The sequence below is a fragment of the Prunus mume genome, linkage group LG5 (genome assembly GCF_029339155.1).
Source record: "Prunus mume cultivar Tortuosa linkage group LG5, ASM2933915v1, whole genome shotgun sequence".
NCBI lineage: Eukaryota > Viridiplantae > Streptophyta > Magnoliopsida > Rosales > Rosaceae > Prunus > Prunus mume.
Window position 1 is genome coordinate 25,489,918 of NC_142702.1, and position 21,020 is coordinate 25,510,937.

General features: G+C 37.4%; 4 protein-coding genes across 8 annotated transcripts; 1 reads left to right on the top strand and 3 right to left on the bottom strand.

Annotated features, from left to right (window-relative positions):
* Positions 1-191: 191 nt before the first annotated feature.
* LOC103332619 (zinc finger C3H1 domain protein) lies at positions 192-10,407 on the bottom strand. Of its 4 annotated transcripts, none has more exons than XM_016794657.2 (11): positions 10,132-10,407; positions 9,206-9,311; positions 7,771-8,706; positions 7,561-7,685; positions 6,900-7,061; positions 5,543-6,500; positions 4,551-5,015; positions 4,153-4,373; positions 3,483-3,581; positions 3,272-3,397; positions 192-2,455 (listed from the first exon to the last, which is right to left on the bottom strand). In XM_016794657.2, exons 1-11 carry the CDS (start codon positions 10,249-10,251, stop codon positions 671-673), a joined length of 5,103 nt encoding a protein of 1,700 aa, XP_016650143.2. In that variant the 5' UTR covers positions 10,252-10,407; the 3' UTR covers positions 192-670. The 4 variants fall into 4 exon arrangements, with proteins under 4 accessions (XP_016650143.2, XP_008233589.2, XP_016650142.2 ...); XM_008235367.2 differs by having other exon boundaries at positions 4,204-4,478; XM_016794656.2 differs by having other exon boundaries at positions 4,153-4,478.
* A 1,471-nt stretch (positions 10,408-11,878) lies between these two features.
* On the bottom strand, positions 11,879-12,824 carry LOC103332696 (putative WRKY transcription factor 75). Its single transcript, XM_008235442.3, has 2 exons — positions 12,318-12,824; positions 11,879-12,203 (listed from the first exon to the last, which is right to left on the bottom strand). The coding sequence occupies exons 1-2, from the start codon at positions 12,767-12,769 to the stop codon at positions 12,026-12,028; spliced, it is 630 nt and encodes a 209-aa protein (XP_008233664.2). The 5' UTR covers positions 12,770-12,824; the 3' UTR covers positions 11,879-12,025.
* Positions 12,825-14,412: 1,588 nt separating this feature from the next.
* On the bottom strand, positions 14,413-17,881 carry DECOY (decoy). Its single transcript, XM_008235368.2, has 6 exons — positions 17,614-17,881; positions 17,030-17,095; positions 16,130-16,204; positions 15,402-15,528; positions 15,145-15,270; positions 14,413-14,822 (listed from the first exon to the last, which is right to left on the bottom strand). The coding sequence occupies exons 1-6, from the start codon at positions 17,775-17,777 to the stop codon at positions 14,679-14,681; spliced, it is 702 nt and encodes a 233-aa protein (XP_008233590.2). The 5' UTR covers positions 17,778-17,881; the 3' UTR covers positions 14,413-14,678.
* A 259-nt stretch (positions 17,882-18,140) lies between these two features.
* LOC103332697 (THO complex subunit 4B-like) lies at positions 18,141-20,779 on the top strand. 2 transcript variants are annotated; one of them, XM_008235443.2, is made up of 5 exons: positions 18,141-18,448; positions 18,766-18,891; positions 19,727-19,795; positions 19,878-20,062; positions 20,326-20,779. In XM_008235443.2, exons 2-5 carry the CDS (start codon positions 18,769-18,771, stop codon positions 20,510-20,512), a joined length of 564 nt encoding a protein of 187 aa, XP_008233665.2. In that variant the 5' UTR covers positions 18,141-18,448; positions 18,766-18,768; the 3' UTR covers positions 20,513-20,779. The 2 variants fall into 2 exon arrangements, with proteins under 2 accessions (XP_008233665.2, XP_088908983.1); XM_089052857.1 differs by lacking the exon at positions 18,141-18,448 and having other exon boundaries at positions 18,799-18,891; positions 20,329-20,779.
* Positions 20,780-21,020: the final 241 nt, after the last annotated feature.

Genomic DNA, 21,020 nt, shown 5'->3' on the forward strand with positions numbered 1-21,020 from the left:
CTTTTTCCAAAAGATTTCTGTTTGTGCTTTGTTGTGCAGAATTTGGTGAAGTATCTCATCTCAACTCATGTGTCTTACAGCATCCATCCAACTCTTGTGCAGTTTTAATCGGAAAATAAAGGCTCAATAAAATTGTTAAACTGCTAACAATAGTAAACATGATGATCTGCATGACGATCATACAGGTAAACTAAAAAGAAAACTAAACTCATATTCATTTCATTTCTCTACTTCAAGTACAATAATATTTGGTAGTTACAATTAATCCAGAGACTGCATGAAGACAGACAAACTAAGAATCTGGAAAAGACGACGACAACAACAACAACAACAACTACTACTTAACCTAAGGAGGTAAGTAAACCACTAAATCCAAAATGTCACTGAATCTCATGCCTGTATCACTTTGAAGTTGGTGAAAGCTATAACCTCTTTGATTGTATTGCTATCCTGTACAAGCTTCTGTACTTCCTAATTCCATATTAACCTCTCACCACCTCCTCCCAGTTAGCAAAAATGGGAAAATCAACTTGCCACAGATGTCAAAACTAGCACCGTATCATCTACAAACCGAGGCCTTCATGTACTACTTGTAATCAAAACTGGCCAAGAAAACTTTTACCAAATGCTGATCCAACCTGACAGCCAAACCCACATGTAAGAAAGAAACTTAACCAAGTTCTATGCCCTTTTCTTTTGCTGCTTCCACAACAGTGTTCGTATTTCCTGTAGTCATCATAGAAAGGATCGAATAGGACTTCCACAACTTCACGGAAAATGGATATACAGATAAAGCTCTCTTGTAAAACCTCTCAGAAATAGCCTCAACACTGGCAATATTTCCCAAAACCTCTGCAGCTTCAACCCATACGTACTCTGGTGGAATTGGGACAGCATGAAAGATTGCACTAACCAAGTTCGAGCTAGCCCAAAACAAAGCACTGAGAGATGTAACATCACCGGCATTGCTGCCACTGCTTAACATCTTGCATACAGAAATAGCTAGCTGATAGTTGGATGGAGTTATGTCCAAGATGGCTTCAACAAAATCCACCAGATTTTTTTGCTCACTGAACTTTTCTGGTAAAAGAGATGGTCCATACCACACTTCAAGAACTGAATTTACCACTGAAAAATCAGATGATAATGGACTGAATACATTACTAACCAGCTGCCGGACTCTTGGCTTCTTGATGTTGTTAACGAATTTTCTAGATAATGGCTCAGAGGTAGGGAAAGCCAGAGCATCACCTAAATATTGCTCCAAAATCTTCTGTATGCCACTGATAGAACCATTCTCCTTTAACAGTGATTCATCAGTAAGCATAAACAGCGCATGTTCTCTTACGCAATGCTTAAAATATTCAGGAACAGCAGCATTCAATGCTCTGTCAAGGGCTAAGCGAGCTTCACTGTGGTCATTCTGTAAGAGGTTATGCAGAGAGAGATTAAGATATCCAAACATTATATCCATCTGTTTCGGATTGGAACTGAGTGTCTGCTTAATTGAATTTGAAGCCAATCCTTGCGATCTATCTGAGTTATCACAATTCATTTCATCCAACGTACCAATTTGAAGATAGTGAACCTTCCAAACAGAACGAAACCAGCGGTTCATAACTTCTTTACCAAAATCATATCTTCCATTCTGAAGGGCATACTCAACATATTGATTCCAAATACACTGGACTCCAGGGACTTCTTTTGGCCAGTTACTAAGGGCTTCTTCAAATCTCTCAAAATGTGAATCCACAAGATCGTGTTTATGTGTCCGAGCTGATATTAAAACAAGTTCTACGCAGGATGGGTACAAAGTAAGATATTTATCCAAGAGGTGGCCACATCTTTCTAAGCTGCCAAGAGCAGCCATGCACCTTAAGTGGTTGAGAGCAAAAAAATGTGCCACTCTGATATTAAACTCACTATTTTCAAGTGATTCAATTTTCATGTATGAATCTACAGAATCTACTACTGTTTCCATCAGCATGGTAGCCCTTTGCTTCTCATCATCCATTAATTGAATGGAAGGCCATTCAATTTCAAAGAGTTCTTTGTGACATTCAAACTGTCGCACTACAGCATCAGGAAGTTTCCTGTAAATAACCAAGTAAACACAACAAACCCCTAATATACATTTGTCATAAATAGTTAGGCATGTGAGTATATCAGAGAGCGACAGAGAGTTAGGCTCATCAAAATTTGTGGCAGTGGGGAAGAGTCCAAAAGTTTTCTGAATGGCCTTCTCAATGTTACCAGACATGCATAAACAGTCCATCATTTGCAAACATAGGTCTAAGGTGCATGCACTAGCATACGTTCCATCTATGTCGGAAGCAGTAGCATGACGGCACAGTGCTGAGAGAGCGACATCATACGTTACCAATCGGTCATCAAGCTGCATCCGACTGTTGATGCACATGAGCCAAAGTTCATAAGATCGATCATTGTATTTGACCTGAAGAACAAGAGGAAAGTGTTTCCAGGCAAAAGTTTCAATTTCTAATCTCTAATAGAAATGCAAAGAACATGCTTACAAAGAAAGAGTTATGCTTTACATACTAACACAAAAGCAAAGAAATGAGTACGTAAAAATGAAAATGGAAATAGAGAAAAGCTGGAAAATTGATGCTCATGGAGGCATCAAATGAGTTATTGTTTGAAAATAGCATAAATTAATGCACAAAAAGAGTTAAAGGAAAAACAATTCAGAGAAGGGATATCGTACTGGCTATCTGGGAACAAGTATATACCAGTTTTTTTGTTTTGGGCATCTTGCATAGTAGAACCACACTCAACTAGGTACATGAACGAAACTACTCGTCAGAGATTTTTTTTTAATAAATGTTTTATGGCCATCACCGTGTCAATGACTTGCGGATTACTAAGGTTTAAGGCTTAGGAATCAATAAAGGGTAACCACTGTGACACAAGACATTGATAACAACCACACCAATCATCTTCTCACCCCCAAAAAACTACTAAAAGTTGTACTCAGGACCCTAGTGACTTCATATTGCTATAGAAGAATGAGAATCTAACAGGTGTGTGGAAACCAACCATCAAAAACAACTTTTAACAGGAGTAACCAGAAAAGAGATTTATGAAGCAAAGCATATCTGGTGTTTTCCTGTTATCAATACTTTAATAGGGTTTGCATGTACGGCTGGAAAGCCTATAAGGATGTATCCACCCACACATGTGGAGACTGCCCCTGGTATTCATGCTCCATATAAAATAAGATCATAAGAGTAAGAATTATGTAACAGCATACCGCACAAGAGAACATGTCATCCTTCCCTACTGACTTCATATTGCTATAGTAAATAAGCAGATAAAAAATCCAGAGAATAATGGATGTTGGATCAGCCTCAAGAGCTCGTGACAGCACAGGGAGAGCCTGCAAAACTCAAAAACATAAGATGACAGTAACTGAAGTCTCTGAACACAATTATATTGCTGTAGTCATACACCACAGGAGTTACCTTTCTCAGACCCTCGAGTTCATTAGCCTCCTGGCTGAAAATTAAAAGAGCCATTTCCAGGTATTGATCATTGTCAGCCAAAGCTTGTGTGAGTTGACTCTAAGTAATCAAATTTGAGAAGGAAAGTTAGCACAAACAATGTAATGGACCAATCACATAAGAAGGTTGTTATTAATCAGCAATAACAAACGAAGAACACTAAAAAGTACAGGCATTCAAGCATAAATCATAAAAGATCGCACATCACACATCAATCATCAATATGCAAAACAAGAGCAAAAAGAATAGAGGGGGCGGGGGTGGTTGTGGGTCTTGAGAGGAGACATTTACAGGGAATTCTCACAAGCTCTCATCTTATAAAAATAGATGGAGCTAAGTCCCTTGTCTCAAGTATTTAATAAATTATTTTAGAGCAACAATTCATCACAGGAAAGATTTCGAACTAAATAAAAAACAACCCAAAATATAACAGTCCAAGAATATGGTGAATAGAAGAATTGAGATTGTGATACAAATAAGTCCCTAAACAAGGCATATCATTCACAGCACAAGAAGTTCAAAGAATTCACAGCACTAGAAGATGCAACACACCAAGTAAGTAAACGGAAGTAGTATGCAACACTCAGCATATAAATGAAGTAAAAAATAGAGCAAAAATGAATAAACAAACCACTCCGCTGTTACTACTCTGAAAATACGATGACTGTCTGTTCCAACTCACAGGGAACTCCATGTGACTCTCATTTCCATGCAAGAATGGGACATCTTCAGGAACATCTTTCCGAAACAAATTTGACAACACTAAGAAACGGCTGAAACACTTCTTCCACCATTGACCATTTCTCCGTGCTAGAACAGGTTCATATGAATGCAGCTCAGCTTTCATAATCCCTAAGCCAACGAGATAAGTTGGTGAAGTCATAGCATTGTTATACCAGGGGACTTTTGTTGAATCATCACCCTTTTTTTTATGCAATGTTAATCCAACCTGATGATCTGTTGAAACATTATTTCAAGAATGCAAGATACAAAAAACAGGTTCAAAATTTGTCAAGGGGTTGACCATACCAGCACTACCAGAATTGTCATGCTGATGTTTATGCATATTTGTGTTAGAGTAGTCTTTAACATGTTGCCAAGGACACTCGTCATTGTTGCATTTTCCTCGAAGCTCATACATGCAGAGTGGCCAAAAGGGATCAATAGCAGGACCAGTGCTATAAGTGCCAACTTCTCTTCTAGCTAATTTCACCATAGTCTCTTTCAGTGGTTCAACCACAACATTGCTAAACTGGACTTTTTCAGAATTGATACAAGTTGGACTCTGTTGACTTTTAGCTTGATGTTCTATCAAATCTTTTGGGCAAATGACTTTCATATACCCAAAAGTACTCCTCAAGATATTACCACTCAAGTAAAGTCTATCCTCAGAATATGAATTGGAGTGGGAGTTCACAGAAATATTTTCGACGGAGTGCTCTCTTTGGATCTCAAGAGGAGCCTCAGAGGAACTTTTTTCTTGCCCATCAGTGCCTGGAAGGTAAAAACAGAAAAGAAAAATAAATAGAAATATACATAAAATAAAGTGATATGTGGAGCAATAGATGATCAAGTCGAAATCTTTGAATACTCTGCTGAATCTGTGCCAAATGGATTCCCATTGTTGCACTTGATGACAATCATGCATGAGTTCTGAACTAAGGTAACAATAACAGATAGTCTTGAAAGCCATAGATTGTACTGATCCCGATAAGTTGCAAGTAACTCAAAACTCACACTAACAAAGTAGATATGTAAAATCGGCCGGGCTGGCAGACTGGCACGAGAACAGCACAAGTGCCAGCCCAGCCTTGGCATGACACAATTAAGACAGACATGACAACGTTATTTACTGAGTTTAAAAAAAATAAAGACACACACATTGGCCATATAGTGTTAAACTAAGATTAACCTACTTAACTGGCATTAAAAATTAAGTCCATTGAGCATAACACCAACAGTTAAATAAATGGACTTTTTTCTGCCTTTAATACAAAAGCTCAGCTCAAACAGGAAGTTACCTTCATGATTCCTTTCCCCTTCAGAGAAGGGAAAGCTCCCTTTAATTTCTTGGGGTTTTTCACTTCTGACACCATTTTTAGCCCCACGTTCCACTGCAACCTCGGTGTTATTACATGAACTACTATTCTTTGACAAGGTTTTTGTCCCTAGGGTTGCAAATAGTTTAGACCTCAACATTCTTTCAAGAAGCACAGGATCCTGGGGGCTATCAATAGACATTTTTCTATTTGATTCCTTATCTATTTCCTTTTGCTTGTTTCCAAAATCTGTGTTTTTATGACATAGAACGTTAGGTTGGACTGATTCATTTTCAAATGAAAATCTCGCTTCATCTTCATCTTCATCTGCTGAATTATTTAGTTCATTGGATGGAGAGCAAATTCCATCTGCACCATTATTTCCCAGAAGAGGCACTGGCTCTGATGTGCTAGAATCTGGTTCACTGCATGGTTCTGTCCCCATGTTTTGTTCGCTTAAATGCTTGTATGATGTGTGGATATGAGCATTGTTAACACATTGGATGTTTGAATCACAAGCCGCTGGGTTACAACCATCATCCTCAGGATGCATCTGATGGCCTGACGTGGGTATTAGATCCATATTTTCAGACACGTTATTAGTGAGATCCAACCCAATTCCAGCTTGTTCATTCTGCCTTGAGGACCATATCAAACTGGAATTGTCGATAATAAAAGACCGCAAGTTGGCAGAATATAGTTCTCTTTGACGATATAGATCAGTACACCTAACATTGGCCTGAAGCAGATCCCTCTGTGCTTTACGATAAGCTTTTAGAGCATTTTTTTCTTCAATTTCACACCTTCTCCTATTCTCTTGTGCTTCCTCCAGATCCTTGTCCAGGTTTTCCTCCATTTCAACCAAGGAATGTATGTCACCATTTGTTGTGACATTTGCATTACCAAAACAATTCCACAGGCTTGCATTGTTTAGAGATGCCTAAAAAATTAGAAAGAATGAACATTAACATAATTAATAAATAACATAAAAAAAATAAAGCAAAAATATACAACCTTACTGATGTAGCGGATACTAGTGTTCATCCATTATCATGTCTAATCTTAGAATTTATCACTTTGTTATGGCTTTAGTGTTTTTCTTTGATCACTTCACAATTTATCTGGTTTTATTGCCCCTGTAAATAGGCCATCATTTTTACATTAAAGATTAAAATTCATTGATGACTTAAAAGCCTCAGATTTCTCTCTGTTCATTGTCTATTCTTCCCTCCTCTATTTCTCTCCTCCTAGTTTTTCTTCTGTTAGTCCTCTACCGGTTCTACATCACAGACACACCAGAAGCCATTAACTTTTCCCACTTAGAGACCAGAAAACACACCTGACATATATTGTAGGAGGGATCAAGTTTCTTGTCACTGGCTATGACTTCCTGATGGTCAGCACTCCTCAGTCGATTCTTTCCTGATGTTGATTTTTTCAAGAAGGAACCTGGTTCTAGATGGCCACCATCCCCATTTGTATGATTCAACTCCACAGTGTTCTGTAAAGTTAAAATGTACTAATAAACACAATGGGAAACTTTTGAAAATGAAAACATAAGCACCAAAAAAACTTCTCAATAAAGTGTACATCAGTAATCAAGTGTCATATCCAACCCTCAAGCAAATTGATGTTTTTTTTCAAACGAAGTCAGGATGGATTAAGGTTATGCAATATAAACTGCGTGAAAGTGCAGATCCCAATTACATGAGGTATCATCTCTTCATGTAAAGTTCGGTGTTTTCTGCAAGCCAGAAATAACTGTTATGGAAACACCTTACACACCAGTTTCATACTATTTTAAAATTTCACGAACCTCTTTATGAGACATATTAAGTGCAAACAGCCAAAGATGGCTGCACAAGTTTGATCAATAAAAGGAAATCTTCAATTATGAAAATAATATTAGGGCAAGTGGAAAGGAAATGGTATAGTTCAATCTACAATATCATATTAAGCTAATCAGATGTAGTACTGTCGTTACTAAAATATTCACTTACTAAATTCTTTGGCAAATTATTGCAAGTCATAATTTCTTGTGATGTCCCCTGGTTTAGTGTATCATAAAGATCAACCATCTTACTCCTCCCACTGGACTGGATGCATTTAGTATCGATGCCAGCACCTGCAGAACAAAACCACCCTGATTGGTGAGGCATCTAACAGTACTAACTAGGGTAAGTTTCAGAAAAACGAAGTAAGATATTCACCATATTTCATTCCACTAGGAATTTTTTCTGAAATACCAGCAGCATGTTTATCATTTTGACTTTTCGATTTTTCAATGCTTGACTCTGTTGAACCTATTGGAATTCCTTTCTGGCCATGATCGATCTTAACTATCTCCGGTGGATTATTGTTTTCCACTGCTGGGAGTTTAGATGATAAAGTAGATTTTGCAACAGGTATATCTTGTGGGCCAAGTGCACTTAGCTGGGTCGAAAAAGAGCCACCAACTTTCATACGTTTCTTATCTGGCTCTTTCGGTTCTCCCTCTATTACATCAGAATATCTCGCACTGGATTTACTAGCTTCATGTGTAATTGATTCCTTAGTTCTCTGGGCAGACTTAAGCTTTAGTTCGCTTTCCCGGAGTGCAATCTGCTGCCGCAAGTCCTGAAGTTTACTATTGTTCAAGCCCACACCTTGATCATATCCACGCTCTCGGCTCACTACATTTTTGTTCATGGTATTAAAATTTCTAACTCGAGATCCTTGATTAACTGATGAAGGCCCAGAATCCCTAGAATTAACTCCGCGGATTTTGGTCATCGACGAGATAAAAGTACGATTCATAGACATTTTTTTGGGCATTACTTTGTCCACATTCCTGGCTGTCTGTCGTAAAATGTTTGATCTGGCAAATGATGAAGTAGGTGGTTTTCCATTGGCTACCACTCCAGTCACATGACTTTTCGTTTCCTTGGCTTTCTCTATCCTGTGCTCTTTTTCTCCAGAATCACTGTCATCATCTGAGAAGCGTATCACAAGATCATTGTTGGCACCCAGAGGGGCACGCCATCCCGGTGTGGCAGATTTTAATGGTATTCGGTTTTTATCATTGATTTTCTGGGAAGTAGGTTGTATGGATGTTAGGGACCGAATATCAGCAGAGCTTGCAAGAACATTTGCACATAGAGCCTTACCTGTTAGATCAACATAAATGCATGACTCACTTCACCACACATCATGAAGAAAATAAATAAACATAAATTATGCAAAGCTATCAGAGCACCATGAGAGATGCAGATGAACCAGGAAATATTAGGTGTAATATGGTGGTCTGGTATTTAACCACGTTATTTAAAGGGACAAGATGCCCAAAAATTAAGTGTCCAGCTCTGGTACAAAAAACATGAGGCACCATGAAGTCTGTGTGGGAGTTGCCATCAAGTGCAATAATTCATAGCATCCATGTATTGTTTACAGTGTGTTTTCTTTTAGCCCGCATGACTACAAGTAATTTTAAAACGTTTAAAGCAGGGTATGAAGAAAAATCAGCCTCTGTCAATGCGATTTGGCACAACTTGGGAGTTGAAATTGGTGCTCTATATGAAACTTCCCAACTTCAAAGGATGTTTAAAAGAAAATTAAAAGAGAAGAAAGGACGCATGATCTTTCATTAGCTTGCCAAGCAAGACTTACCCTCTTGAGTACCTTGGGTGAACTTGTTCAATGGTGGAACCAGCATGGCCCCTGAAGTAGGTACACTGCTAGCAGTGGAATGTGGAATGGAGCAAATGGTATTTTCCTGTGGGATAGAGAGTGCCGATTTAACACCTTCAACAATATTTTTGCAAATACTTTGGAGGGGGGCATTAAACAATAATAACCTTTGAAAAACCACATACAATAACAAACATTTTGCTATTAAAAAAAAAAAAACAAACCAGGTTGATATCTAAGGCATACCTAAATGCTACAAACAAACTCAGATTTGAAGAAACACTGATTATTGAACATATCACATATTTAACTACATATAAATCACTACACACATGTAAATATGGCATACCGAATGGGGGAGTAACTTAGACAGCAGAACTATGAAACAATTGATTAATGGAAACAAAAAGTCAAATACATTAATAGGCAATTGAAGAAGATTAGCACGCAGATAATCTGAGAAGTGATAAAAACCTTATTCTCTTTTACCACAAACACCCCAACAGTGCTTAATACATTATAACAATCAAACCTCCACTCAGACACTGGATATCGTAGCATAATGAAATAACAATAAACACTATGCTCCAATCTCAAATTTCACCTCAATTTTAACCCCAAAGAAATGAACTCACATGAAGTTCATATAAAACTAACACCCTTACTCAATCTAATACAGCAGGTTAACCTAAGTCAAGGGGAACTTCATTCTCTAAAAACCAATCTATCATCAGAAATTGATTCACAACACTTCAGAAACCAAACAATAATATACGCATATAGATACATATCTATGTATGCATATCATCAAAATGAGTTGGAAACTCCCAGATTCAACAAGGAATTGGAACAAATCGATATAAAACTATTGCAAACGAGCTAGGGTTTGGGAAGATGGAAAATACGTCGTCATCATCGGAAGACAGCTCGCCTTCTTCCCTGATTTTGGCAGGATGAGGAGAGAGCTCCGAGTTAGGGCTCTTGTTCGGAGGCTCTGGTGCCGTCTGCATAGCTTCGTCCTCCATTGTTGACTCTACCGCACAGAGACGAAAGCGCTCAGCACACTTTCTAGTTTCAGGCAGTAATTTCGTCGAGCATTTTGGGGGCTATGCAATAGAGGGCTTAGAAGAGTCAATAAGGAAAGTTTTTGGGGGCTATGCAATATATATGTGAATGTGAATGGGGTCAAGTTTTTGCTGACTCTTGTGTTGTGGTGTGTGCGGAGAATGGAGAGACGGTTTGATTGAGGGTGTACGGACACGGAGTGTGACGAAAGCACGACGTGAATTCGCGATGAGGTGGAGTAGGTGGTTATATTCCCGCTTGCAAAAAAATATCCCTCATCCCACTCTCGTTCCTTTTACGCGTCGTTTTGGGCTTGTGTAAAATAAAAACACTTGTCTATAACTTTTTTTTACAACTACAATTGCTCAATGTTTACTAATTCATAATTGGGTGAACATGAATAACATTGATAAGAAGAGTTAGAATTCGAATTTCCAATGTATGAGTGGTACGGATTTCTTATAATTTGTTTACTAAATTACCATGAATCATAATTGAAACCAATTTGATTACTAAAATGCCCCTATTGTTTGGTTAAAGTAGATTGGCAAATTTGAATTTTTAAAATGGTGTGAGGATATAATGATTTAAAAAGATGGATTTTGATGGGTTAGTTCTCCATGAATTAGACACCACCACCCACCCATGAATTAGTTCTCCATGGATTTGTGTGGGCCCCACTTGCATTTCATTCATTAATATGAAGTAAACACACGAGTAATTTATAATTGGAATCAAACTCCTTATTTGATTTTCGATTACGAATTAGTAAACATGTCATAAGTATTTTTAACTTTTTATGCCAAACACAGTTAAAAACGCTTATGATGATCTATAATGGCTAAAAAATAATTCAATCTTAAAGCAGTTTAGCCCACTCAGAAGCATTTACTTCAGTTGACACACACACCTAAAAATTTAAAAGAAAACTTACATAACACAAGTTCATATCGCGTGATGAAAGAAACAACGTGAGTAAATTTCATAAACTTGTTCACATTTAATTACAAGGAAGTTAAATGTATACGTGCATTAATGACGAGGAGGTAAATGATGTTAGCGAGATTCTAGCTTAATTGGGAGATTTATTTCATAGTTTCTTAAGATTCTATATCTTTCATTTTGTGCAAATATTGTGTAATTATGATTTTATCTTGTTTCCTTGTTTAACCATATTAGGGTTACATACTTGTATTATAAATACTTCCTTTTGAAAAATGAAATATAATTTGAAAATATTCTACCCATATTATTTGACTGATGAATATTGTTCCAATTGTCTAATAGGAACTAGTGGATCATTTCTAACGGTCACACCGTCATGTAGTATTACTAATCCATATATTATAACATAAGTGGATGCCATAGTTAATATGTTATGGACTTAGAATTTAGTGTTAACGAATAGATGCATGTGTTATAACATGAATGGAGTCATAAAATCATATGGAAGTGTGATTGTCACATCGAAAAATTACTCATATATATATATATATATATATCCAATCACAAAGCTCTAAGCCATGTATAAATAGAAGACCAAAATTAATGAGGATGGTAATATAACATAAGAACCATACACATATATCTTAGCATTGGTGTGGTCATCTTTCATTTCATTGCTTTTTACAAGTAAAGAGGAGGTACAAGTTGCCAGTACAATTAAAGAGATTACATTACATATATATAGCAAAAGCCATAGCTAGTTAGCTATATATATGCATACATAATTAATTAGAACCTAGAGAGAAATTGCATTTGCTTGAGAAGAGGAGTAAGGGTTTCCATCAGCTTCTCACATGGATGATTGTGAACTCCTTCATAAGTTGTAACGACGATGCTTGTGTCCTTTGATAGCCTCTGAACCTGCTTTTTCACACTGCATGTGTGATGTGTGCATCGATAGTAGCTCCTATATATGAAAAATATTTGATATTGAAGTGAGAATCAAAGCAATATCTATTTTATTTGTGCTGTGTTTTCCAAGAACAAATTATAATATATAGCAATTAAATCAATGAATAACCTGGGATACAAGCTGTTCTTGACGGCTTTCTGCCCATATTTTCTCCAGCGGTAGCCATCATCAAGAATATCATCGGCACTCCGAGTCTGGAAGGCAAACCTAGGCCTGCTCGCTTTTTTCATCACACTAATTTTCCTGCCCTCACCACCTTTCCTTTTATTGCTACCCTTTTCTTCCTGAGCAGCTTCAATAACATTATTTTCTTTATTATTAACCTCCACCATAGCAGCAGGCTCATTAGTATTAATCTGATGATCATGATGACCAGAGAGAAGGCTGATCCAGTCAATGTCTGGAAGCTGGGCTTGCTGCTGATGATGAGGCTCTGGAAGAGGAGGAGGGTTCATTGAGGTTGAGGAGGATGGGAAAAGGTAGGAAGGGTGGGGTGGCAATAATGGTAGTGATGACGATGTTGATGGAGGTGGATAGTATTGCTCTTGATGACCTTCCATCACTGCTGGTGCTTATAATTTACTGAGAAATGAATGACATGAGAGAGAGAGAGAGAGGAACTGAGAATGTTTGGTGGTACCCAAGTGTGTGTATATATATGTATATAAAAACGTTCAACAAAGTTGAAGGTGGTGGAAGGTGAAAAGAGGTTGGGCTGACCCACAGTACATGTGTGTGTAAGAGAGAGAGAGAGAGAGAGAGAGATGGATTGTTGCTTACTGCACGTACTAGAGAGTTGAAAACTTGAAACTAATTGAAAAGAGAAGGCTAAGCTATAGTGTTGATCATCTATTTTTACTCCCTATGAGGGGTAAAGCCAGCCAACTACATCTCAACTACTTCTGTTGAACTGCCCTTTCAATCCAAATGAGAGAGAGAGCGAGAGAGACGTGCCTCATCATACATATCGTTATCATCAATGCATGCATTTGCATGCTCTCTCTCTCTCTCTCTCTCTCTCTCTCTCTCTCTCTCTCCTGAACGAGAACAAGAATCTTGATATAGCTAGGTTTTTCCTTAGTTTAATTCATATATATGGAACTTTAATTAGCACACATGTTCAAGAATCAAATTGCTCTACAGAATTTAGTTTTGTTGATTAGATACTGCTTACCAACCAAAAAAGGGACCCAAGAGGATAAGGTCGATCTTGACCATTCAGGTCACTTTTGCCAGCTTTCCATTTCAATTATAAATGAGAAATGAGAAATTAAACCCACCCTTCTCACTACTTAAAACATCCTTTTTATACTGGTTTTTGATTTAACATGGAGAGCTTCCTGGTTTGCAGATGGGCTAGGAGACAAGAATAACAAGAAGCATGTTTTTATTACAGATTCAAGTTGCGAATTTTCTAGGCCTTGTGGGGCAACAAGCAAACCATCTGATTTTGATAAATCTAAAACTATCCTAATTCGGAGTAGAAAGAACAAAAAGCTGAACCCCTTTAGCTCTTAGTTTTTCAAGCCTGATGTGAGTCGGGAACCAGTATCCTAATTCGGTCACCTAGATGGGTTTTTCAAGCCTTACATGACGAAGGACACCCAAGGCAATCTGATATCAAGTATGGTTGGATATACACATTTTTGCATAATGAACGTACAAGAGATAGAAAATGTACATATAATCGTGAACCAAGAACCCAATTGCTCTACCGCCTTAAATCTTTGAGATTTTTGCTAAGTTGATTGTTGAAACTCATAAGAGAATGCCAATGCACATTTCTCTCTTGGTTTACTAAATTTCCTGCAGTATAATGGAGGAAGGAAAGTAAATGCCTACCTGAAAACAGAAGGGCAAACGCTTAAATCGGCATAAAGTAGCCAAGTAGTGCTTTAAATGACGACTTTTAACCATTGGCGGCGGGTTTTTATCTTAGGCGATGAATTTCTCAGCTATCGTGACGAAAATAAGGTACTCAAACTTGGAGAAGCAATTAGCGACGCTTTTTACCGTCGCCAACCGTCATAAGTAATGTTTACGTCTACGGTTTGTAAAACCGCCGCTAAAAATGGTCATATTAAAACCCTTTTTCCCTTCCAGCTCCGTCTGTAGTGTTTTTTTCCTTTTTTCCATAAACAACTTTAGTTTTAGGAAATCTCCCATCATTCGAAAAGGCACACCTTCTCTTATATGGGTCGTGTTCATAAATAAATATTTCACTCAAGTTTCTTTATAAAATATTGTGCAGATATGAATAGCTTCGATGCAATTGTGAAACTATCCATAAATTCAAGTGCTGAGCCTAGCTTTAGCCACCAAAAGCATGAACGAACATACAGAAAATATCAATTTTGGCACCTACAGCCTAAGATTTTCTGTGCTAGCTTCAACTCTTCAACCAACACTTGGTACTTATGCTTCAACTGAATTGCAAAAACTTTATGCAAGAACAAAATTTGTGTTGGATCAGCTGATGATCATCTTATTAAGGAACTCAGCTTTCTCAGGAAAATACTCCAGTAGTTCATCCTTGGTCACCCAAACAAAATCCTCACACTTCTTAATGTTGAACTTGTTGGTTGCAATCACTTGAGACTTGAAAAAGAATTGCTGAAAAGGGGAAACCAAATGTCAAATTGTGATCAATCTTCAATATTTGATAGTAGGAATCATAGGGAGCACCAATATACATTTTGATATGGGGGTTTCACTAAAACACCCAAAATGGAGGCTGAAATTATAAAAAAACCCAACACCCAAAACACTTTATAAACACACCCAAAACCCATCATTACACACACTCAAAACCCATTTATAAACACCCAAAAAATATACAATTGTTGATTTTGGAGTTGACCAATATACACATTTTGATATTTATCGGCTGAAGCCAGTGGAAGACCAAAAAAAAAAACGATTTACAAAAGCATACCTTAACATATGGAGAGTCTGGCACATCCTCTGTTGACTGTGTAGCCATATGGCCCATGGGGGCATTTCCAACAAAATATGTGTGTGACAGATCTCCCAAGATAGATTTTAATGCAGATTCTGCACACTGAAATACATGGGATTAATGAGACCGAGCACTGAAAATACATGGGATTAATGTGACCGATGAAAAGAAAAAAAAAAAAAAAACAGGATTTAAGGAGAGAGAAGTGTACAACATCATATAGCAACCATCACCTTCCGCAATGTCTCTTCAGACTGGTAAAATTTTTCTGGAAAATGCCAGACTGACTTCCCAGCAGATCTATCCGTGTTTCCATAGAGAAGAAGATATAATCTTCTGTCAAGTGCTCTTTGCAATGACCTAAAGAACAAGAAAATCAACTTTTAACATTCCAGACCTTATTTTTTGTGCTTCTCACATATAGGACAGGTATTTCTCAAAAAAATGTCAGTTTCAAAATCAGTCCACATACGGTTATTATGTTAAGGACCTAATGAGTTGTTAATTTTTTCTTCTTTTCTCTCAGCAAAAGAAGTTTAACTAGCTACTACCAGAAATATCTAATCGATCTGATAACTCCAAGTCACAAGCATACATGGGATCTTGAAGTTCCTTCATTTAAACCTAAATAAAGTTATTAATCCAAAAGGAAGAACAGCCAGGCATCAAGAAAGAAAGCTAGAAAGAACAGGCAATTAGGTATTGACCAAACCAAACAATCAATAAAAATCAGTCAAATGTCCAACCACTAGCAGTAAAGGACAATTATCTGTCTTCTAACTTCCAAGAGGATGTAGAAATGGTTTTAAAATAATATGAACAATGAATCCCACAACTTTCTAAGCAATAAGAAAATTTCAGGTACTTCTTAACTTGAAATAAAATTGAACGATTTTTTTTCTTTTAAGTAAGAAGAAGAGTAGGATTCTTATATAACCATCATCAGAATTAGATTCCATACTTTCTATCATTCATTTTGTCAGCTTCAGTGATCCGTGGAGCAGGTACATAATCAATATGGTAGTCACCCTTTCCCCTGTTCACCAAAAGAAAGTGTCATGCTAGAGTGATAACTTTTATTTGCAATTGTCTTCTGAGCAGCAAGCGTGAGCAAGGCTTATACAAAAGACGAAAAAAATTGCATATAAACTTAACTTTGCCTAAAAATTTGAACAAAATGAATGAAATAGGCTGTGCTTTTGTAATGGTGGTTTTGTAGACTAATCAATGCCAATCAGAATATAAAGTTTTCTGTTCTTTATCATGCCTTAATTCATTACAATTATTCTTGTATTGATGTACCTCTCCGAACATGTACTAAACCTCATCTTTCCTCATACTAATATCAACATCATCCCTTTTCAGAACTCTAAAACACATAAAACTGAGTCCAGAAGGATGCTTGCATGACTTTCATTGTTGAAAGAAATAAAACAGAGTCCACTATGTTTAAAGAATGCATATCAACATCTAAAAAAACATTTAACTATGAACAAATTACTCAAGGAGTTGGAGCCATTGAAATTGATAAAATAGTTTGACATAACAATGGACAGAACATGTCTCAATAAACTATGGAAATCTAGGGACATTCCAATCAACACACAGATCTGAGATTGAGATATTTAGATAAATTGGCAAATATACTCAAGAGTAAACTTTAGTGGTGAATGCATCCTACGTTTTAAATTTAGTGAATAGAACAGAAGTGAAGGGCCATTATGTGATTCCTACAGTAGAAGTCAAAAGAAGCACCAACATTATATTTGTTTCCATTAATGTGAACATTTGATGAAGTTGTGATTAAGTATATAACAACATAAACTCAGATGAACCAGTTAAGCTTTAAAACAAACCTTACCTAGCATTAGACTTATCTAAAAGCTCATCTGGATATATGCGCCGATATTGCTGTCGCCACCGAAACCTAAAATCCAAGGGGGGAAATATGCCAACATGAGCTACTCAACACAAATCCACATAATTATTTAGTTCAACCAAATTTTGCAAATTTAGGTACTCTTGTCAGCAACTATGACCATAGCACGCCAAAAAACTCTGTTTTTTTTTTTGCTTTCGAAAAGCAGTCATCTAACCAAAAAACTAAAATGGCCGTCATCAGTCACTTGCCCAGAGTCTCAAGCAGAGGAATTGAAAGAATTAAACTTATTTACGAGTGATCATAACAATGTTTAGTCCCATCTTTCCAAAACGTAAACCTGAGCTCAGTCCATCTCAAATCCGCTTAGACCATATAGTTTCTAACATAAAACGTAACTAAACTTTCAGTTTTTTTCTCTCATTTCTTTCCCACAACTTCCTCTGCAACAAAGCCCTGCCCTAGTTTCCCATCTACGTCTAAGTTCATTTTTCCTGCATTTTCTGAGCAACCAAACAGAAAGAAAACGAGGAAGAAAAACAGAGAGGATTAAAGAGCGAACTTACGCGAACTCCTGATATGCATAAACGACGGGGTCGATTTTGGGAATGATAACAGGCAACCTCTCGAACAGTACGGACGCGACGATTTTCTCGGAAGAAGACGAGCTCGTGGAAAACCCTCGGTCTCTGACCAGAGGCCCACGCAAAATCGTTATCGTTCTCTGCATTTCTGGATCTCCAACGACAAGAATCAAAGTGGAGATTTTTGGGAAAAGCCCTCTCTAAAACCCTAAATCAGGCTCAGTATGGTCTAGTGTGACCTGATCTGAAAATGGTCCTTCTACTGCTACTACAAAATATTTACAAATAATAGTTTATAAATACATCATTACTATGTTTAAATAGTATTTTGATTTTTTTAAAAAATGTTTAAATTGAGTTTATTTTAAATTTAATTACAAATAATGCCATTACAAAAAAAAATAATAATAATGGCCGCTTTTTGCTTGTGATCGACACGTGTCCCATTTCTGGCTGCGTTTCACGAATCATGCGTGCCTCTGAAGACAACAATTGTTAACGGCCTTTGGCTGGCCATATACATTTTCTGCACCCATTAAACCTCTCTTTCAGTGACTGAGCGAGCTTTGCAAAAGCAAAACCCCTTCACTGTCCGTACTGTCACTGTCCTCGCGAAACCTCAGCTCTCAGCGTTTACCGAAAATGCCCCGGGGTCTGGACATGTCACTTGACGAGCTCATTGCGAAAAGGAAGAAACCCGGAGGGTATCATGGTTATTTCAGAGGCCGAGGCCGTGGCCGTGGCTACGGCCCAGGCCCAACTCGTCGGCTCATGAACCGCAACACCGTCCAGAACGGCGCCGTACTCTGCTCAACCGGTGTGCTACGGTTTCTCTTTTCCTGCATTTTCAAGTTTGATAAGTTTTTAGTCTATTGTTTGGTTGTTGCTGAGAATAAGCACGGAAAAATAAAATAAATAAAATACTATATATTTATATTTATACTGCAAATTATTTTTTGAAAGAGAAAACCAGGGAAGTAAATTTTTTAAGCTTTGTTTTGAGTGTTTAAATTTTCTACGCCAAGTAAATTCTTTAAGCTACACTTTCTCAGCAACCAAACAAGCATTTGGTTCTGTGTATTTAGCTCTGTTATGTATGAGGTTTTTGTTGTGTGTTTTTAATGTGGGTTGTAGCTTATGCAAGTGGTGAGAACAACCGTTGAGCAAGAAATGGAAGTGAGCGGAGGCACAGACACAGAGGAGGGCACCAAATTATACTTATCTAACTTAGACTATGATGTTTCTAACAGCGATATTGAGGTAGTTCTTTTGTTCTTTTTAGTTTTTAATTCGTTTCTGTTATATGCTTTCTTTGTTTGTGTTTGCATATAATGTGTTGGGGTTTGGTGAAATTTCTATGTGGGTAAAGAGGGCACAACTATGACAAACATGAGTTTTAACCCCAAAAAAACGAAAAACAGAAGAAGAAAACAGAGCTGTATATATGGTTATGTGGTTGGCTTCCAGATTCTGAGATGGCGTTGCAGGTGTGCGGTGTATACATATATGGTTACTATATTACTGTGACCCTGAATCTCCGTCTGGGGTTTGTTTGAAATGGGGTCTGTCTTTTGATAGTCTTTGTAATCTATGTAGGATTGGGGGTGGAGTGCTCAATGAGCAAGAAAAGTTCTCCTGGAACCAAGATTGAGAATGTGTCATTTCATGCCTCCTGTATCTAATGATTTTTTTTGAATATGCACTGAATTCTTCCAATCTAGTGTTATTAGGATGGGTAATTAAACTTGTGTGTTTTGTGGCAGCATTTGAAAAACAAAGTACATTGATTTTCAACACTAGTCTGTATTCATTTGTTTTATTTCTTTGGTTTTTGCTTGTATACATGGAAATGTGCATGCATGGTGTTTATAGGGTATGGTTCTGTAGTTGCTAATAATACATAGGACGCTGCTCAGTCCTCAATGGATGTTTCTTAATTTTTCTTACTGTTGTTAGGCTAGGACTTCTACATGACAATTGGTGCATCAGCACCCATCTTATGTTCTAAACTTAATCTTCTTTGGACGTTATATATGTATCCACAACTTGTTGGAAATTAAGTGGAAAAGTTAATAACTACAATGCAACCTGGCAGTTGCTCTTCTCTGAGATTGGTCACGTGAAACGACATACAGTCCATTATGATAGGAGTGGAAGATCAAAGGTATCTTTCCAGTTTTACATTAATAGATTGTTTAAAAGAATAGATTGTCTTTTGGTGGCTTAGAAGGTTTGCTTATATTTAGGGAACAGCAGAAGTCATCTTTGTACACCATTCAGATGCTCTTGCAGCAATTGAGAAATACAACAATGTTCAGCTTGATGGAAAGCCAATGAAAATTGAGCTTGTAGGAGTGAATCCTGTTGCTCCTATTTCTGTGCCTCCAAGTACAAGAAGCATTCCGGGAAATCCAAACTTTGTCTTCCAAAGGTATATAGTTTCTCTCTCTCTTTTGGGTTGAATCTATATTCGTATACTGTGTATCACTGTCAATTGGGCCAAGCTAAATTTTTGGGCAACTTCTGTCACATGCTTGAAACTGCAGTCTAATACTGTTGAAGAATTCTGTTAAAACAGTTGTCATTTTTTGCACTTTTAGACCTGCATTTGGTTAGTTACCGTCGAAAATAGCACTATTAGGGAAAGGGATTCCAATAGTCTTTCAACGTATTTTTTGTCATGTTCTTGGGCAGTAGCCGAGGAAGAGCTGGTGCTAGGGGATTGTTTCATGGCCGTGGTGCTGGTGGGTTTCGACTTGCAAGGGGCAGTGGACAGGTGAAGAAGCCTAGTGGGAAGGTGAAGAAGCCTCGTGAGAAGGTGACTGCAGAAGATCTGGACGCCGACTTGGAGAACTACCGCCTAAAAGCTATGCAGATATGAATTGCTCACACTGGTAGTTTAGGGGGTTAAGTCACAAACTGGCAATATACATATATGGAGTATTACCTTTTTACTAGTATTATCCTTTGAATCTATCTTACATCGTTAGTAAGTTCCAAGAGTTATAGTAACAGAAAACAAAAGATACATGTTTATGCATGGACATCACTGATAGATTTTTCGGCTGTTGGCCAGCAAAATACTTCTTCCTGGCTTCCGATCGTCGGAAAAGTACTAATATCATATGGTTGATCATTTCTATCGGCTTATGTTATGGTTCACTCATTTGTTATAAGTTTATTTTTCAAGCATCCTTAATGATTTTATGTTGGAAGCATTTCTACTCAGTTTGGATCAATAGGAATGCTACATTTTCTTTACATGATTTGATGAAATTAAATTACATCAACACGTCAAGTGGCGTATGATGAGATATTTTAGGTGCAAAAGTAGCCAAAAAACTTATATTAAATGGGGATAGCACTGTGTTACTATCCCTGCCAATAAC

What these genes read in the sequence shown, in the direction of transcription:
- LOC103332697 (XM_008235443.2), top strand. Translation starts at nt 18,769, where the DNA reads ATGCAAGTGGTGAGAACAACCGTTGAGCAAGAAATGGAAGTGAGCGGA. An exon ending in TTTCTAACAGCGATATTGAG is followed by an intron (nt 18,892 to 19,726) that starts GTAGTTCTTTTG and finishes GCAACCTGGCAG; the next exon opens with TTGCTCTTCTCTGAGATTGG. An exon ending in CCAAACTTTGTCTTCCAAAG is followed by an intron (nt 20,063 to 20,325) that starts GTATATAGTTTC and finishes GTTCTTGGGCAG; the next exon opens with TAGCCGAGGAAGAGCTGGTG.
- DECOY (XM_008235368.2), bottom strand. Translation starts at nt 17,777, where the DNA reads ATGCAGAGAACGATAACGATTTTGCGTGGGCCTCTGGTCAGAGACCGA. An exon ending in CTGAAGAGACATTGCGGAAG is followed by an intron (nt 15,271 to 15,401) that starts GTGATGGTTGCT and finishes CATGTATTTCAG; the next exon opens with TGTGCAGAATCTGCATTAAA. An exon ending in CAGACTCTCCATATGTTAAG is followed by an intron (nt 14,823 to 15,144) that starts GTATGCTTTTGT and finishes TCCCCTTTTCAG; the next exon opens with CAATTCTTTTTCAAGTCTCA.
- LOC103332619 (XM_016794656.2), bottom strand. Translation starts at nt 10,251, where the DNA reads ATGGAGGACGAAGCTATGCAGACGGCACCAGAGCCTCCGAACAAGAGC. An exon ending in TGTCTTCCGATGATGACGAC is followed by an intron (nt 9,312 to 10,131) that starts GTATTTTCCATC and finishes TCTATCCCACAG; the next exon opens with GAAAATACCATTTGCTCCAT. An exon ending in TGACAATTCTGGTAGTGCTG is followed by an intron (nt 4,479 to 4,550) that starts GTATGGTCAACC and finishes ATGTTTCAACAG; the next exon opens with ATCATCAGGTTGGATTAACA.
- LOC103332696 (XM_008235442.3), bottom strand. Translation starts at nt 12,769, where the DNA reads ATGGAAGGTCATCAAGAGCAATACTATCCACCTCCATCAACATCGTCA. An exon ending in AAGAACAGCTTGTATCCCAG is followed by an intron (nt 12,204 to 12,317) that starts GTTATTCATTGA and finishes TTTCATATATAG; the next exon opens with GAGCTACTATCGATGCACAC.